We start from the raw sequence: 12910 nt of genomic DNA on the forward strand, positions 1-12910 counted from the left end.
CTAAGGATTCGTTCGTGGTGGGAATTTGCTTTCATTGTTTTTCTCCTGGAAGGAAACTGCCATCTCTGTTGACTTGGATTAAGTGGGCGAGCCATGAGTTGCCGCCTGGCTCAAAGTCACTCAGATATACGCCTAAGCCTCAGTTAATAGGCTGAGAACAACCAAGAAATCCTCAACGAAGGCAAGATTAAGGACACCTCCGTAGGGTTCCAGGAACTGCAGCTGGTTTTGTCACTATAACAACACACTAATGTGCTTTTCAGATCGCGAGCGTGTGGGAAATAGATGTAGGTCAATGAGCACAATTTCGTACGCTCGGTTAGAAAGCATCTTGAGCTGAAAGCCCTAGAATCACAGATTGGCTGTTGGGCTGCAGAGATGGGGAAGGGGACTGCTGCCCTACCACCCCTCTCATCCCCATGATAATCATCAGAGGTAAAGGAGTCCCTGTGTACCCCAAAGGTGCTTTTTGCAAGAGGCAACTGGACTTTCTGGTTTTTCTTTGAAGATGTTTCACTTCTGATCCAAGAAGCTCCTTCAGCTAAACGTCTTCAAAGAACAACCAAGAAAGTCTTGAAAAAAACACCTTCAGGACAACCCTAACCTGGATGACTGAGAATCTCCATAGACGAGTCCCTGTGTATTTTACTCCGCTAGTCATTGGCAACTTTAAGGGGCAGTGCTCATGTCCAATTCAAGGCCATTGAACCCAGCGCTGTCTGAAGACACTTCGGTGGTCATGTGGGCAGCAGGATTCACAGAGCCCTGTTATCTTCCCACCAAAGTGGTACCTATTTATCTACTCGCATTTGCATCCTTTCGAAACTGCTAGGTGGGCAGGAGCTGGGATGAGGACAGGAGCTCACCCCATCGTGTAAGTGCTCGGGTTTCGAACTCAGGCTGCCCACTTTCTAGCCAACAAGCCCAACTTCCTAGCTGCTGAGCCACCCCACTGGCCCTATCATCAGAGACATGGGTCAAAATACCTTCCCTTTCTTAGCAAACCCTTCAAGGGTCTAATGGTCATATACTTCCTTGTCCCTGGACGCATAATGTATCAGCACTTCAACCTGCATTTACTCTGGTGCTTTATTTTATTTGAAGACGATATCGAAACCTGACATAATGTGTTATTCATCTGAATGCTTGCTCTCCTGAGGCAAAAAAGGGTTAGGAAGAACATAGGAGCCGGGCTCTGGACAGACCTGCATGCAAGATTTCTACCTGTTTCCCCAGTATGCCCCCTCTCACCCCCCAGTACACAATGTCCTATGCAGTAGGGAAGAGATTCAGCCGCTGAATCTCTTGGCATCCTCTTGGCTCATTTCGAAAGGTCATTGCATCTAGGAAAAAAAAGGATGCAATCTAAGATCATGTAACTGTGGAGATGGAAGAGACCATAAGGAACATCTAACACAATTCTCTCCAATATGCAGGAAGATTAACTAATCAAGGCAAGAAGCAACCTAGAACTAAGGAGAAACTTCCCGGCTGTGGGAACAATTAGTCAATGGAACAGAAGTTGCCTTCAGAAGTTGTGGGAGCTCCAACACTGGAGGTTTTCAAGAAGAGAGTGGATAGCCACTTGTCGGAAATGGTCTAGGGCAGTGTTTCTCAACCTTGGTAGCTTGAAGATGGGTGGACTTCAACTCCCAGAATGCCCCAGCCAGCAGCGCTGGCTGGGGCATTCTGGGAGTTGAAGTCCACCCATCTTCAAGCTACCAAGGTTGAGAAACACTGGTGTAAGGTCTCCTCCTTGATCAGGAGGTTGGACTAGAAGACCTCCAAGGTCCCTTCCAACTCTGTTAATCAGACAATCGTCAAGAAGTCGCTGTCCAGCTTCTTAAAAGTTTTCAGAATCCACAACTTCTGTAGGAGACTCTGACGGAAGCCTTTCAGGAAATTTTTCTAAGATATTGGTCATTTCTAGCCCTACTTTCTGTTGGCCTATCAATATTTATTGGTCATTTTCCTTGTAGCTTCCCTCCATGTTCCTGAAGATGGCTGAGATTTCCCGTAAATTGTCTTTTCTTTAGACTTGATGTTCTTCAGACTGGACCCATCTCTTGCCCCCACCCCCCTAACCAAAAGACTGGTTGAAATGTAAGGTGGGCACACAGTCCATGATTTGACAATCCAATACTCTTAACCGCCAATGAAAGAATAGAGGAGTTCGCACACAATTCCCATTCCAATTCCCCTTCGAAGCAAACAGCATTAACATTTCACAAGGATGCAACCCAGGTCTGCTCTATAATTGTTTTACAAGTCTCACCAGCAATCATCTTACACATTCAGGGTACAAAGGCAGAAATAATAACAACAATAATAATAATAAAAAAAGAACAATGACGGTACAAAACAGTACAATCAGAAAAGGAGACCTTTTGTTTTCTCCCTTATTTACTGGTCTTTACAGCAACGTTTTCAAAACAAAGAAAAAGAAAAAAAGAAAGAGAAAGAAAGAGAAGGGAGGGAGGGAGGGAAAGAAAGAAAGAAAGAAAGAAAAAGAAAGAAAAAGAAAGAAAGAAAGAAAGAAAGAAAGAAAGAAAAATAAAGAGAAAGAAAGAGAAAGATCATATGATGCAAAACCAAGCTGTTCCTTTAAGGCAAATTATATTCCTTCGTATTCCATAAAAAACTGAAATAGAAGATTATGTTTCCCCTTGATAGCTGTTTAATGCCAAATATTTCAGCTTCTCTTTGACCTTTAGTGACGTCAGCATGCGTGGATTTGCAGGGGCTGCAAACAAACACATTCACTACTCACCCCAAATCCCCTCCGACCTTCCACCCACACACGCATGTTTAGAAATTCCATTGTGTGTGTCAACGCTTCTTACTCCTAGGGAAATGTACACACAATTGCAACTGGAGGCTGCAACACTCCGCATAGCTCTTTGTGACAAAGTTCCATTGGGCATACGGAAATTATTTTTAAGCACAATGGTAAAAACAAAAAAAAAAACCACCCCACAATCTGGCACATACCTAACTGAAGAACCAAACCTTCTGGAAACAGAGCTCTGAGTAAATAAGTTTGCTTATGTGGAATAAAGGAACTTTTATGTCCCACAAATGCATGACTTGTTTCAATCAAGGCCCACATCTGGTTTTGAATAGTAGATCAGTGCTCACCCTTCTACTACTAACTGGTGCCTGGCCAAAGAGGCTGGCCCGATTTAAATAGGATTTCATTTCAGTGAATCAAATACCACCCGTCTCATAATTCACCCTGTATTTCACCTTCTTCCTTCTACCCCGTTAACAGTCTCGACCCTGTAGTAACTTTAGAGAGCTGTGTTTAGTCTTGGGGAGGTCTCAGGTCACAGCCCCTTGACTACCATTATTATTTGAGGGTGAGGGGGAACAGCAATTTTGTGCTTTTTTTTCTCCTTTTTTTTAAACCACCTAGAAGTAAAACCCTCCAGTGGCGTGGAGAAGATTGCAAATCTCATCCAAACCCACCAGAGATGACTTTCAGAAGGAAGCATGCGATTCGTGGGCGGCGTAACTCATTGTGCACGTTGTAAGCCCTTTTGTTGGTCAGTGAGGGAAGACAGCTGTCAAGAATGAATTCGTGGTTCATCCTTGGAGACTTTCTAGACCAGAGGTCTTCAAACTTGGCAGCTTTAAGACTTGTGGACGTCAACTTCCAGAATTCTCCAGCCAGCATTGCTATTGCTGGCTGGAGAATTTTGGGAGTTGACGTCCACAAGTCTTAAAGCTGCCAAGTTTGAAGACCTCTGTTCTATCTAGACCGACCGAGCTTCACGGAAAGATCTAAAGCTCTCAAGAAGCCTTCAGCAGGCCCTACAGCCAACACCATGACTTAATGGCCAATTTCCTATGGAGCCAGGTACCTACATAATATTTGTTAAAATGAGAAAGACAGTGGTTAAAAGAAGAATTTAGAGAGAGAGAGAGAGAGAAAAAAAACACGAGAAGGAGCTGGTTTGGTGGATGAAATGGGGGAGAAAAAAATTGAGGTCCACTTCTGGAGATAGGAACAGGCTTCCGAAGAGCCTTAAATGAAGCAGCTTCGTTCTCACACTTGCCTCAAATTATCTTCCAGTTTTGTTTTCACAGATAAATTGTGCTTTCCCGCCTCCTTGGGTGGCACATCTATTCAGGTGGCTGCAGGAGGCACGGTGTGTTCCTCTTCCGGGTTTATTCTGCCTGAGCGTCATAATTCGCCCCTCCAGCTTTCTTCAATTCACCCTTGATGTAATCTTCATCCAGTTCCTTGTGATCGCTGATCACAAACTCTTTGGCGAAATTCTGCAGGAGACCAAAAAAAAAAAAAAAAAAAAAATGTAATGTTTGTTTAGCGAAGGATGGGAATCGGATAAGGTAAATGTCCTCATCACTAGGGCTGAATAAGATGATGGCCTGGTCACTTTTATAACAGTAACAGAGTTGGAAGGGACCTTGGAGGTTATCTAGTCCAACCCCCTGCTCACGCAGGAGACCTACACTAGGGATTCGGACCGCCGAACTGCCGACCTTTCTGATCGACAAGCTGAGCATCTTATCCACTGAGCCACCTAGCCAGGTTTTGAAACAGGAATGGAAAGATTTCCAAAAACAATGCTCCCAGAGAAACTCTTTCACGACTTTTGGGTAGTTTTCCACTGCCAATAATGCAGTGGTGAAATCCAAATTTTTTTACTACCGGTTCTGTGGGCGTGGCTTGGTGGGTGTGGTGTGGCTTGGTGGGCGTGGCAGGGGAAGGATATTGCAAAATCCCCATTCCCACCCCACTCTGGGGCCAGCCAGAGGTGGCATTTGCCGGTTCTCCGAACTGCTCGAAATTTCCGCTACCGGTTCTCCAGAACCTGTAGGAACCTCCTGGATTTCACCCCTGCAGTAATGCCTCCCCATTCTAACATTCATCTGAAACCGTTACTGCATGGACCTAACCAAGCAGTAATCACATCGTAATCGAGAGAGCGGCAGAGAGGTATGAGAAAACATAGAAAAAAAGTTACTTCCCAAAATGTTAGCACATATGAGGTCCTTCAGAGGTCTTGAATTTGAACTTCCAGCGTCAGCCATGTCCATGATAAGAGCTGTTGCCGATAAGGCCTCAAGTTGTGACTGTAATGGAGCCTGCCCATCACGGTCGTAACTCACGATGGTTGTAAACGATTGCACAACCAACCTGATTTTACTATTTTCTTTGTGGCAGTTGTTAAAGCGAGGAACATGGTTGTTAAGCGAACTAACGCTTCACACCAGGGCATGGTTTTGCCCAAAACCAGACGTGTTAGGAAATGATAACTTGTTGGGTTGACAATATATAAACCCTCAATATAGCTTTAAGACTGCTGTATTGCATCATACTGTGTCCTGATTGGTTAGCTCTGTAGCCAATCTCCTTAAGAGGGAGGTTGAAACATGGTTTGTTTCTCTTTGCTGACCATTATTGCTCTTTGCTGATCATTATTGCTCTTTGCTGTGTTTGCTACTGTTTGCAACTGTTTATTGTGTATGACTATGACGACTGGTAAGAAGACTTTGTTATTGGAATATCCCTGGACTATTGTTTTACTATCTACTGCTTTATCTGTGTATGACCTGGACTGTTTATTGGACTGTGCCTTATTACTATTTCCTAAAAGTAAACACAACTCAGTGTATCTGTGTGTTGGCTGTATTTATTCGCAACTACTCCCAGTCGCTTTCATGTGCTTGCTACTCTAGGGTTGCTCTGCGAATTCCTTCACAAGATGTCAATGCCAGTTTTCAGCAAAACCATTGTAAAATAACGGGGTATTGCCGACCACTTGAAGTGCAGTTACGGGACTAGGGGTGGGGGGAGTGGTGACCACCATAACTTTAAATCTGGGTCATAAGTACATCCAGGTAGGTCCATCAGAGCTTTGAACAGTGACCGGTCATTGTTGGAAGACCCCCTGTAATTCAACACAGGTAGAAGGTCCCAAGTTTGGGAAACTTCTCCTCTCTTTTTCCAGCCAGGAAATGGAGCAGGTGTGGTCAGTACAATAGCTCACAGATTTTGAGCGCTTCTTAAAGCTGACGAGCCTCTTGAAATACAGCGTCCTTTCTGTCTGTTTCCCGCCAAAACCGTTTTTCTGGATCCTCTTAAATTTCCATCCAAGACAAACAAGGACTTTTCAGTCTCCCCCACTCGATTTTGCCATCCCATTTTGACCTTGGAGATGGCCTGAGGATGAATGACCATCTCTGTGCTCCTTCTAGAGCGCATGAGCCCCACAAACAAATACATCCATTTGTTTGGGGCCAGGAAGCTTGGGGGGGGGGCCTTGATAACCTGAATGGCTAAACACAACACAAAAGGCGGAGTCCAAGGAGAACCACAACAAACATCTCTGCGAACGTTTGATTCAGCCTCTTGGACGGAACAAAGAAACTGAAGATTATTTGTAGCGTAGTAGCCATGCGTCCTTCAGAGCTTCTTTCAACCTTACCGTCACAGAAGCATCAGAACATCTAAATTAGCCATTTTAATGTCTTGGAGGGCATTTTCCTTTAGATGTTGGCTTCCTCATTTCAACGGAAGGACAAGAACGCAGAGCAGTTCAGAATCACTGGTGTAGATCAAATGCACTCAGTCAAATTCTTTTGACTGCAACTGCTACAACCCCTTGTTAACAGGTTACAATAGCTGGGTTAATGGAAGTTGAAGTCCCAACACTTCTAGAAGATGATGACTGCTTTACTTCGGATGTAAGTCCAAGGTTAGGAAACTTGGCATCTTCTCAGTTTATGGACTCTGGCTCCCAACTAGTAGACCCATAATATGTAATTGAGGGTGCTCGAATGAAGTGCCTTGATCCGCATAAAAAAAGAGGATCTTAGAAATCAAATCTCAAGGTGTAACCAAGGATGTCTCCTATTAGCACTTTCTCCTGTCTCAGTAAAGGAAAGTATTTGTAGCTCAGGGTTGAAATGAGGAGTCCTTGGTGTTCTCTGAGCTTGGTGGTTTTCCTGCAAACGTTTCATTGCCAAACTAGGTAACATCATCAGTGCTAGAAAGGAGTGGGGTTTGCTATAAGCTGAGAGCAAACCCCACTCCCTTCTAGCACTGATGATGTTACTTAGTTTGGTAATGAAACGTTTGCAAGAAAACCACCAAGCTCAGAGAATACCAAGGACTCCACAGTCCTCCTCTTCTTCCTCCTTTCTCTCCTTCTCCTCCTCCTCCTTGCAAATTCCACTCTCTTCCAGCACTGATGACATTACCTAGTTGGGTAATGGAATGTCTGCAAGAAAACAAGCAAGCTCAGAGAGCAACAACGACCCTTCAATTCTCCTGTCTTCCTGAACAGCTTCACCAAAAAAAAAAATAACCTTCTTGCTGGGACCAGAAATATTGACTTGAACACCTCCACTTACCTGTACAACTTCTTTCACGAGGGTCTTATCGGTCCCTGTTTTAGCTCTCTGAAGGCCACTGACGTTCTCCCCTATCCAGGTGATCAGTGCAAACTTGACTCGCTTGCTCATGGTGTCTCCAGTGGTGAACCGGATGAAGCCAAACAACCGAATGTCATCTTGAGAAATAAATATAAATAAAGGAATGAACTGGGAAGGCAGGCGAAGCAAAATTCGACCTATCAAATTGGTCATCAGATTGGCAAATAAATAACCTAATTTCCATTGTTGTTCTCCTCCTGCTTTCATCCAGCTGCATTCAAAACAAAAGAGCCTTGATAGTACAAGGGTTTAGTGCACCCTGTTATTAACACAGCTGCCTGCAATTTCTGCTGGTTCGAATCTCTCCAAGGCTCAAGGTTGACTCAGCCTTCCATCCTTTCTAAGGTAGGTGAAATGAGGACCCAGTTTGTGGGGGCAATAAGCTGACTTTGTATAAAATATACAAAAGAATGAAGGCTATTGCTTAAAGCATTGTAAGCCGCCCTGAGTCTCCGGAGAAGGGCGGCATATAAATCAAATTAAAAAAAAAAAAAAACAACAAATCTTCACTGGTAAGATTCATGGCCTCCTATGAGTTTTCTGGTGGCTGAGGATTATATCCCATCTGCCATTCTGCTACTTATAGTAGAGAATATTTGTAGCTCGGGGTTGAATTGTGGGGTTCTTGGTGGTCTCTGAGATTGGTGGTTTTGGCTGTTGCTGCTACTTATTTTTTAAAGACTTGTCATGAACATCTGGGGCTTTCCACACCATTACATCACAATGCAGGTACAAAAAAGGAGCAGAGTTTTGATTATATGGTCATGGCGGCATTTTTACTTCTTTTAACCGTTTCCTCTGGATACTTCTGACTCAAAGTCTACAGCAGGATTTCTCAACCTTGACCATGTTAAGGTATGTGGACTCCAACTCCTAGAATTCTCCAGCCAGCATTCTGAGAGTTGAAGTCCACCCATCTTAACATGGCCAAATTTGAGAAACTCGGCTCTAGAACATCCTCAAATCAGGAGTGAAATCCTCCCGGTTCAGACCGGATCGGGTGATCCGGTAGCGATTGTGGCAGGTGGTTTGGAGAATCGGTAGCGATGGCGGGGTTTCACCCCTGCCTCAAACATAAAAGAACTTAAGCCAAAAGCTGAAAAAAAGGAAGTACATAGAAGAAGAGATGCGCTAGGCATGATTTGTATGCATGTACATGGTGTGTGTATTCAAGGAAACAACTAGGATCGCCAGAGAGAGGCCCCCAAAAATAAAAATAAAAAAAACCCAGGAACTTTCCTTTGTGCAAAATTAAATCAGAATCCCAAGCAAACCGGAAATTGGAAGCAGCAGGGGCAGCAGCAGAAGGAAAAAAAGCTAACAAGATGGCATCTGTCCTGCAGCCCGAAGAAATTGATTTATTTTTTATTTTTCTTTGCAAAGGCAAAACGCAAAAGGGAGGGGGGGAGAAATGATTTGCAGACAGACAGGAATGGCTTGTCAACAGAGAACCTCAACCACAATCATTACCATAAGGAGGACTCCTCTTCCTCCCTCCCTCCCTCCCCCACCCACCCGCCCGTACTTTGCCTCGGTTTCCAGGCTGGCCCTTTAAAAGTAAAACATGAAAGAGGAAAACACAGGGTGGCAGGCACAGAAGATGAAAAGCCAAGACATGAACTGTTTCATGATGTTTCCTGCTGCAAGCTTTCTTCTGTGAGCTGAAAGCAAAAGAAAGCAGGACGGAAGAAAAGAAAGGAGGGAGTGGAGGCTTTGAAATTTATTTACAAAAAAAAAAAAAAAAAGAACAACCCATTCAAGAGCCTTGGTGGCACAGCAGACTAAAGCGCTGTTAAGTAACACCAGCTGCCTGCAATTACTGCAAGTTCAAATCTCATCGGCTCAAGGTTGACTCAGCCTTCCATCCTTTCGAGGTAGGTAAAATGAGGACCCGGTTTGTGGGGGCAGTAAGCCGACTTTGTATAAAAAAGAACACCGCTTGGGGGGGGGGGGGTGAAAGCCCTACTAAGCAGGTATATACAAAAGTATGAAGGCTATTCTTAATAAATAAATAAATAAATAAATAAATAAATAAATAAATAAATAAATAAATAAATAAATATGCATTTATGACAGCCATCTCTCTAACAGCCCCTTTCACGATTTCTCCTGAAAGCCCGAATGGTTTCTCCCCCCCGCCTCCCACACACACCTTCTTCTTTGCTTTAATTCATGCTGGCTGGGGAATTCTGGGAATTAGAAGTCCATACACCTTAACATGGTCAAGGTTGAGAAACCCTGCTATAGACTTTGGGCTCAGAGGTGTCCATAAACAACCTATTCAGACGGCTCTATGACTAAGGAGAAATTTCCTGACAGTGAGAACAATTAACCCGTGGAACAACTTGCCTCCAGAAGTTGCAAATGCTCCAACAGTGGAAGTTTTTAAGAAGAGGGTGGATAACCATTTGTCTGAAGTGGTGTAGGGTTTCCTGCCTAGGCAGGAGGTTGGACTAGAACAGGGGTCTGCAACCTTAAACACTCAAAGAGCCATTTGGACCCCTTTCCCACAGAAAAGAAAACACCGGGAGCCACAAAACCCTTCCCGTGCCTGACTATTTCTTGAGTGGCCACAAAACTAGCATATGTAGTTGAATTAAATTATGTTTTCTTCTGAAACTTTTTTCTTCTCTTGGATTTATCCATGGTTGGCCTACCGGGGGTTGAAAGGCTCAATAAATCGTGTGCCAGTGGGTGTTGCACATTGGTGGTTGTGACACATATTTTGAGTGACAGGGAGCCGCAGCAGAGGGGTGAAAGAGCCACATGCGGCTCTGGACTAGGTTGCTGACCCCTGGACTAGATCCCTTCCAACTCTGTTATTCTATTTCTATCCATGTCTCTAACAACCTCTTTCACAGTTTCTCCCAAAAAGATTGGGTTTTCTTTTTTTTCTTTGGCTTTAATTCATGCCAAAATGGGCCACTCTAGAAACCAGAAAAGTTAAGTAAGTAAGTAAGTAAGTAAGTAAATATGAAGGTTACAAGGTTTGCAATCGCTTGGAAGGGACATCACAAACATGTCAACCCAGACCTTTGCTTGGGTGAAGGTGGATAAATGCTACTTTGTGCTGGTGAAGATTTGGTTTTCTTGATCTGTCTTTTCTGTCCGCGCCCAAGAATGTTTGAACATCGGTAGGCAGCCCTCCATTGGCCCTTTAGCTGTGCGTCCGTGTTCAGACATGCTGGGTCGTGAGAGACAGAGAGAGAATTTCTGCCAGCCTAAAGCGAAATAGCCTGGCTAGATGGCTCAGTGACTAAGACGCTGAGCTTGTCGATCAGGAAGGTCGGCAGTTCGGCGGTTCGAATCCCTTAGTATAGGTCTCCTGCGTGAGCAGGGGGTTAGATTAGATGACCTCCAAAGTCCCTTCCAACTCTCTTACTGTTACTGAATCCTCTTCCAGCCAAAATAACACAACACCAGGCCTTTGCGTGTTCCTTAACGTGGCTTGCAAGCGATTGCCGGTGTTGGAGAAAAGCCTGCATTTGGGCGTGAATTAAATCAAGTTTCAAAGGTCACCATGGACAGACTGAGCAAGAGAAAAAATTCCTGGACAACTGGCTAGAATTTGGGCTCTGGTTGAAAGGAATGAAAGCACCCCTGAACCATCTGCGTCTTTCTTTGAAGGGAAGACTGAGAATCGCCCAACAAAAGGCCTGGGAGATGGATGACATCATTACTGTTCAGGGCTTTTCAAAGGTTTTTTTTTGGGGGGGGAGGAAAGGGGGTGTTGGGGAGTGTTAAAAAAGCACATTTCGAGGCTGTTTGGCCTTTCCTTCCTTCCCCCTTGGCAACACGAGGAACGTGGGTTGGGTGGAGGAGAGCGAAAAAGGACTCACCTGTACACTGTCGTATAAATTCTTCGTAATCCGCCCCGTTGTGTCCTGGGATGATGGTGGAGCCGTCATACTTAAATGTCACCCTTTGGGAAAGGGGGAAGGAAGAGGCGAAGGAGAATAGAGGAGGAGGGGGAGGAAGAGAAGGAGAAAGAAGATGGAGGAGGAGGAGAAAAGAAGGAGAAGGAGGAGGAGAAGGAGGAGAAGGAGGAGAAGGAGGAGGAGAAGGAGAAAAGAAAGGAGGAGGAGGAGGAGGAGGAGGAGGAGGAGGAGGAGGAGGAGGAGGAGGAGGAGAAGAAGAAGAAGAAGAAGAAGAAGAAATTAGAAGAAGAAGAAGAAGAAATTATTCAGATGGTTCGTCGCTAAGATTTCAGAAGCCTTGTACCTCCCCAGCCAGACCTACCCAGGTTTTTGCAGAGTGAGATGGCCCAGTTCCCACCTGCCCCAGAAGCTTAGAAGAAGGAGCCTGGTGGCTCCCAAAGGGAGATGATGTCATAACCAAATGCGTTTTGCAAGAACTCTTAATGATAAGGTGAAGTCCTTCCTTGCAACTCAAAACGGGTTGGGCTTCAAGCAAGAGAGGAGAACCAACTGCCAGCTTAGCCAACATAGAAGAAACCTTACCCCACCCCCACCCCCCATGAGGACCTCACAATGGGTTCCAAGGCCCATCAACCCCTTTTGTGTTAGCTTGGGAAGATAGGCGTGGCTTCCAATGGGTTCCAAGGCCCATCATCCTCCCCCTGTTGTGCTAGCCTGGAAAGACAGGCACTCAAAGAAACCAGTGCAAGATTGGAAGAGGTGGAAAGACCTGGCCCTTAGAATGACCAAGAGTCGGACATGACTGAATGCAGGAAGGCAGGCGTCGTGGGTTCCAATGCCCATCATCCTCCCCCTACTGCTAGCTCGTGGAAAGACAGGCGTCATGGGTTCCCAATGCCCATCATCCTTCCTTTGTGCTAGCTTGGCAAGACAAGTATTATGGGTTCCAATGCCCATTATCCTCCCCCCTTGTGTTAACTCGGGAAGAAAAGCATCATGGGTTCCAATGCCCATTATCCTGCTAACCTGGGAAGGCAGGCATCCTTAACAACCCCCCCACCCCCACCCCCTTCCACAAAAGCAAAGCGAATCCCGTTGAAAGACCCTGAATGATAAGATCCTCTTCCCGGCTCTCCGTCCCTTTCGCTCCCCGCCGCCCCCCGCCCCGGTGAGCTGCGACCCCCCTCCTCGGCTGGGCTCCTTACCAGTTCACTCCCGTGCTGTCATCCCTCACCAGGTTGTAGGCCCTTCGGCAGGCTTCTTTGTCGATCTTGGTGGCCATCGCCGCTCTTTTAAGAGGCGCTCCCGGGATTGAAGACCAGGCGGCCGTAAAGGAGAGCCAGCCGCGCGGCGAGAGAAGAGCGAAAGGGACCTCCGGCTCGTGCCCTTAAGAGAGCAGGCTTGGAAAGCATCCGAAGGGCTGAGCGGAGGCTGAAGCGGGGGCTGCGGGGGAGGCGGCCGCCGAGTCCTTCTGCTTGCTGCAGTCGGTCCCGCAGCCTCGCCGGGGAAGGGATCGGTCCGAGCGGATCCGGCTTAACCCTTTCTCTGCCGGACGCCCTGCTCTGCAG

The 12910-nt window shown here is 45.7% G+C and overlaps 1 protein-coding gene across 1 annotated transcript; it reads right to left on the reverse strand.

Moving 5' to 3' along the window:
* Nucleotides 1-3734: 3734 nt before the first annotated feature.
* On the reverse strand, nucleotides 3735-12688 carry COTL1 (coactosin like F-actin binding protein 1). The gene is made up of 4 exons (XM_070952992.1): nucleotides 12548-12688; nucleotides 11304-11386; nucleotides 7384-7541; nucleotides 3735-4281 (listed from the first exon to the last, which is right to left on the reverse strand). The coding sequence occupies exons 1-4, from the start codon at nucleotides 12622-12624 to the stop codon at nucleotides 4171-4173; spliced, it is 429 nt and encodes a 142-aa protein (XP_070809093.1). The 5' UTR covers nucleotides 12625-12688; the 3' UTR covers nucleotides 3735-4170.
* Between the last annotated feature and the right edge of the window lie 222 nt (nucleotides 12689-12910).

Source organism: Pituophis catenifer, unplaced genomic scaffold, assembly GCF_029215685.1.
Source record: "Pituophis catenifer annectens isolate HBS135680 unplaced genomic scaffold, rPitCat1.0.hap2 SCAF_13, whole genome shotgun sequence".
Lineage (NCBI taxonomy): Eukaryota > Metazoa > Chordata > Lepidosauria > Squamata > Colubridae > Pituophis > Pituophis catenifer.

What these genes read in the sequence shown, in the direction of transcription:
- COTL1 (XM_070952992.1), bottom strand. Translation starts at nt 12,624, where the DNA reads ATGGCCACCAAGATCGACAAAGAAGCCTGCCGAAGGGCCTACAACCTG. An exon ending in GACAGCACGGGAGTGAACTG is followed by an intron (nt 11,387 to 12,547) that starts GTAAGGAGCCCA and finishes CCTTTCCCAAAG; the next exon opens with GGTGACATTTAAGTATGACG. An exon ending in TCGTGAAAGAAGTTGTACAG is followed by an intron (nt 4,282 to 7,383) that starts GTAAGTGGAGGT and finishes GGTCTCCTGCAG; the next exon opens with AATTTCGCCAAAGAGTTTGT.